The sequence below is a fragment of the Bison bison genome, unplaced genomic scaffold (assembly GCF_000754665.1).
Source record: "Bison bison bison isolate TAMUID 2011002044 unplaced genomic scaffold, Bison_UMD1.0 scf7180017864068, whole genome shotgun sequence".
In the NCBI taxonomy this organism is placed as follows: domain Eukaryota; kingdom Metazoa; phylum Chordata; class Mammalia; order Artiodactyla; family Bovidae; genus Bison; species Bison bison.
This window is the reverse complement of record NW_011494640.1, coordinates 12,795,285-12,801,070: the sequence shown is the minus strand read 5'-3', so window position 1 is coordinate 12,801,070 and position 5,786 is coordinate 12,795,285. Positions and strand designations below refer to the sequence as shown.

At 43.1% G+C, this 5,786-nt stretch overlaps 1 protein-coding gene across 1 annotated transcript in view; it reads right to left on the bottom strand.

Moving 5' to 3' along the window:
* Positions 1–1,582: 1,582 nt before the first annotated feature.
* FARSB (phenylalanyl-tRNA synthetase, beta subunit) overlaps positions 1,583–5,786 on the bottom strand; it is a 75,748-nt gene continuing 71,544 nt past the window's right edge. Inside the window, exon 17 of the mRNA XM_010837072.1 lies at positions 1,583–1,854. Within this exon, the coding sequence (XP_010835374.1) occupies positions 1,703–1,854 (152 nt within the window). The 3' untranslated portion in view covers positions 1,583–1,702. The remainder of the gene's footprint in view (positions 1,855–5,786) is intronic.

Here is a 5,786-nt window from a genome sequence, read left to right as displayed (position 1 = left end):
TACTCTGGCCACCTCATGCAAAGAGTTGACTCATTGGAAAAGACTCTGACGCTGGGAGGGATTGGGGGCAGGAGGAGAAGGGAACGACAGAGGATGAGATGGCTGGATGGCATCACCGACTCGATGGACATGAGTTTGGGTGAACTCTGGAAGTTGGTGATGGACAGGGAGGCCTGGTGTGCTGCAATTCATGGGGTCACAAAGTCGGACACGACTGAGCGACTGAACTGAAGCCTAGGAGTAGAACGGCTAGACGGCAGATGTATGTTTCATGATGTAACACGTTGCCAAGCTATTTTCCAAAGTGGCTGCATCTCTATACATTCCCACCAGCCACACATGACAGTTCCAGTTGTTCCAGTCACACCAACACTTGCTACAGTCAGTTTTTTTGAAATTTTAGCCATTTCAATTACTAGTTTCTTTTTTATTTGCATTTCCCTGATGATGTTAAACATCTTCTCATGTGCTTATTTATCTTTTTTAGGAAAATGTATGATCAAATCTCTTGTCTATTTTTAAAAACTGGGTTGTCAAGTTATAAGAAATTTTATAGATTTTTTGCTAGATACAAACCCTTTGAAAAGCATTATTTTTTATGGTTGTACCTCACTTAATTACTGAAATGTGAGGATCTGCTTACAACAGGATTGGGAAGGAACCGATGACAGTCTGTGTGTTCTTAAATCTTGCTAAGTTGGACACTGCTGCCCTGATTCAAGGCAGGAATATGGTCTCAGTCTCAGGTGCCACAAAAACTCCATAAACATAATTTCTGCCTATCCTTGTTAGCTATTTCTACGGGGACTTTTAGAGTTTTACATTTTATTTTGTTTCATATCTCATCTTGGTGATAATTAAGAACTTTTTTTCAAACATTTCATCTAGCTTTTGAAATACATGGTACTTACTGGGGGATTCTAAATCAAAATATTAAAGTAAGTTAGGCGGTAAGACAAGACCGACTGGCAGAAGCTTAGCTTCAGAAGACAGATCTAATACCTCCCTATAAAATACAACAGAAACTAGTAGCTCTACTGAGTATTTAAAACCATGACTTTATAACGCTGACCACAATAAAATGTGGGGGCTAGGGCAAAAGTAAGCTTTATACTGTTTAACATTCACAGGGCCCTGGTGCCAGTGTCTCCCTTTAAACTCTTCTAGCTGTCTCCAAGTATCCACTCTCAAATATTTTGAATATGTGTGCATTTTTCCTTTAAATGACTTCAAAGGCTGTAACTACTAGACCATCACTGATTCTTAAAGGTTTTCTAAAAATGCTGTTATATTATTGTTTCCCAATGATGAACACCCATCAAATGTCAAAAAATAAAAATCCTGAGTTAACCTCAAACGTGTGCTCTAATCAGCTCTCTCGTTTCCTCAGGGCAAACAGCAGGATCCTGGATTGCAGAAGTGATGGCGATGGCGAAAGCTCTGACATGTGAGGAGCATTTCTGATTCTCTGGACTGGCTCTCCCGCTGGCCTTCAGGGACAAGGCAGCTTCACACAGACACCCCATGTGTGTGGTACAAGCTGGCTGGATGTGGGAATGGTAGTATCACCCATGGAACCAGACACTGCTTTCTACTTTATTCAACATCAATGCACAAGTGGACTTCCTGTGCGGACGACTAAAGGGCATCCAGGAGAAGAGAAAGACCCTCGGGGAGACAACCCCACAGCAGAGACTCATTTTCACAAAAATGGCTCAATGTTGATTTCCACGCAGGAGCAGGGCATAGTCAGCTCGAACTTGGTGATAACGTCGGGATGAAGGACCCCCAGCTTCCCGATGCTCTGGCCCCGGGCAAAGATCTCTGCACATCGCCCAGGAAAGAACACAGGGCCTGCAAGACAGGAAGAGGAGAATCAGTGCTTCTCCAGGCAAAAATGTCAATAGACATTTAACACTGAAAGCTCGCTAGTCGCCTTTAAAAAATAACTGTTCTTTAAACTCCTGGCCATGAAACCAGAGTGCTCCCTTGCGCTTTCTGGTTTCTTCTTAAAATGTACTTCTTAAAAAGAAGCATTTTCTTCAAGACACCCTTATAAGGAAAAGTTTAGGGGCAAACATGAAAATGGGGACCCTGTGTTTTTATTGCAGTGGTCCAGACAGGATGAAGAGGAGGAGACTGAAGGAGCGGAGCTGGGAGGAGACTTGGGGAGGGGGACGTGTGCAGACGTGGAGCTGCTCTGAAAGAGGACAAAGGGAAAATGAAATGTAAGACCAACCCCCACTGTGCCTGCAAAGAACCTGTTCTGAAACAGGTTCTTCATAGTAACACTTTCTGGATGCAGAGTCTACACTGAATTCACGTCCTGTTTGGAACAGCACTCTTTTCTACCTCATTCCACAGAGAAACACAAGCTGCGCTGTCTTTGGCAGGCGCGGGCCTTGGACCAGAATGTGACCCGCATTCCTGTGGGCAAGAGAACCTTCTGAGCAGTTCTGGCACATCTACTGTAAACCGCGGCAAAGGCCAGCCCCAACACAGGGCTAGCCTGACCCCTGATTTACTCAAGACAGGTAGAAAGTTCCCTCTTCATTCGGGTGCCAATGACATGGATATGGCTGACTAACCCAGAAACAGTTCTTAAGGTTTAAACAGCCAAAAGACGAGCAGACAGACACCCAGGCCCCCGCACAGTCATGCCGCAACGCTCCACGCTCTGCTGAGGGAAAGCGAAGGCTGACTCGTTTCTCTCACCACCAGCTTGAAAACGGATCAGGTCCACAGCTCCCCACTGACTCAACCAGCACGTCTACTCGTATGAACTATAAAAACCCCGAGCCACAAGCCTCCAGCCTGCCGTTTCTGAGCGAGTGCATTATTTATGAAAGAGTAGAAACAGAGTCTCTGCTAATGGCTCCAAGGTCAGGACGATGAAGAAACACAGAATTGGCGTGTATGTGGGGGGGAGTTACCATCAAGTCAGAGTCTGCTAGAGACTTAGGAAGGAAGGATGTTTGTTTCCATTCCTGAAAAACATTTTTAACTATCATTCTTAAAGAACCCCAAAGCAACCCAGCTGAAATATAAGGTGGTCTGCTTCTCATATCTCCCCAAACTAAGTAATTTTGCTTTACTATTAAAAGCAAGAATTTCAATGAACTGCATTTGAAGTTCATAATGGTTTGGCTGTGTGCATTAATCCACACTTGGAGAGAGGGGTCACACGAAATAATACAGAAAGCATACTCATTGATAGTGTATGGTATTAGTGACATACAAACACTGTTAAATCTGACAAAGATCGTATGTTTTAATTCTGTCAAAATAAAAACCTAACTTAAAAGACAAAATCAGGCCAAACAAACTTAAGTTTGACTTTGCTGGCAGTCCAGTGGTTAAGAATCAGTGCTCCCAATAGAGGGGATATGGGTTCAGTTCCTGGTTGGGAAACTAAGATTCCACATGCCATACAATGCAACCAAACAAAAAAAAAGACAAGACCACCCCCTCTCACACCAAATACATCTTCAAATGACAAGTATTTAAAAGTGTTGGTGGTGAGCAGTATAATCAAGAATTGTAGAGTTACAACCCTTACATAGAATTCTATCTGAATAAACTACAGTATCTAAAAAAGCCTATTTTTAAAGGCCATTCAGAGAGGAAGTTTTGAAGAACTTTCCTGATAAACTTGTTATGTTTAGGAATCCTCACTGTACCAAAATCCTTCCTTTTTATCTGTCTTCCAATTCCAATTTGATTGGATTCATTTTAACTGAAGCATAAAACCAAACTATTTTAGAATCTAAGCCAGATGTGCTGGTTCTACAATGTTAGCAAAATAAAGCCAGAGAGATAAGAACTTTGAATTTTTAGTTCATAAAACAACTTTTCAAATCAGCACTTTTTTAAGCAAAATTCAGTGACGTTCTTCTTTAGCTAGCAAGCATGACATCGCCAGCTGGCCCTCTCTCCAGAAGTTGGCACCGAACTCTACTGGAGCTCACTAACTGGTTAAAAACTTGATCAAACAAAAACATTCATATCACCAAAGAGAATGTTCCTCCTTTCCAAAGAAAGGCAAAAAGAACGGAAAATCATATCATGCATTATTTCAAATATATCCAAGTGTGGGAACATTGTCAATGACACCAATGTCAAAAGTCTCAGCCTCCACAACTGCCTGGGGTCAGGGGGCCGCCCTGCAGAGGAGCTGCTGCCCAGCGCAGGGGCTCCCAAGGGGATCCTCCACCCTCTCATCCAATGCCGATCCTCCCCTGCCCATCCACACGTAAAAACTAAACCCAATGGTGGGGTTTCTGTATAACTTCACTGTGCCGAAAACCGTTTTAAAGCGTGATGACAATTTTCACTTTTCTTGCCCTTTTTCATGTTTAACAAAGTCTTAACATGTTTTGATTGATGCCTCTGTTAAGTTAGCGGAAGGCTGAAGGTCTCTCTTCTCCAGACATAAGTTGAGAGGCACACAAAAGTGCCTTCAAGTTTGTAAGGGGTACAGAGAGACACTGTGCCACCTGACTGATGCTATATGTGAACCAGACATACTGAAAGAAAATTTCAAGTTACTACAACATAAGCATTTCTTAGTGCTTTTAAAAAGTCTTTATGGTTCAAACCAAACTTTGCAGGCAGAACTGAATGGCTTCAAAGAAGGCCGGATGAGAGAGAGAAGTGCTTCACTAACAACAACAAAAAGTGAACACGCCCCCGCTAAGGCAATTAGGGCCTAGTTCAAAGATGCCCGCGCCCCCTTCATCAGCAGGAGGGGCGCTCAGCACATCAGTGCGCTCCAGCCAGAACCCAGGCAACCTGAATCGGTCTTTCCAGAAGTAAAAGAAATCACATCTGAGTGGAACCTAAATATGGGTCTAAGCTTATGAAAAATCAGACCTGGATGATAGCCGGAGGCCCCTTTAATCTCACCGGCAAACAAAATTATTTCTGGAGAAAGAGAAGCCTACTGTGTCTAGAATCATAAAGTTGTTAAATTCAAGGGAAACCATGCTGCCTTGTGAATGGGAATTCTGAAACGTGAATTCTACAAACTGCCTTCTTTTAATCATTCATTTAAGCCCAGAGTTCCTGGTTTACTGTTGTACCAAGGTACATAAATACTACAATTTTCAACCTGTGCCCAAAACCTCTCCAGCCAAAAAGCCTCTCAGCCCAGTTTTCTACCCAGTTCTTTATACTGATTAAACCCTCAGCTTTGATGGTATCCATCACAGCAAAATGGCTTCCAACGGAAAAACAGATTTGGGGAAAATAAGTGTTCTCTGTTGAAATACATGTGGAAGCCCAGACAAAAGAAACGTCAGTTAAGCACAAACAAGAATTTAATTTCCAGAACTTAGTGGGGTGTAAGTAAGTCCCTTAATTAAAGCTTTTGTAGCATCTCCTCCAGGTCTGTAATTGTCTCCCTGTGCTGAAACGGCAGGACCACTGTGAGGACCTTGGGGGAATTCTTGGGCCAGTAATCCGGCACAGCACCCAGTCTTTAGCACATTTTCTGGCTAATTGACCTTCAAAGAGTTTGTGAGCTCCCTCTCTTACTCGTTGCCAAACACCTTTCACAGTTTCTTTTTGCCCTCGTCTTTCTTTTGGAGTAATATTATAGGCCCGAAGTTCGGATAAGCTTGACGCATAGAGTTTATTCCTGTAATTGTGTGAAGCATCGGAAGCAGAAGCTTAAGGCGGTAACTGAGCAGATCCCTAATCTGAAAGCTCCTTGGTGTTATCAAGCATGAAGCTCTTACTTCCTTAATCTTTAACACCCCCCGTCCACTGCCCACCCACCACCCCCC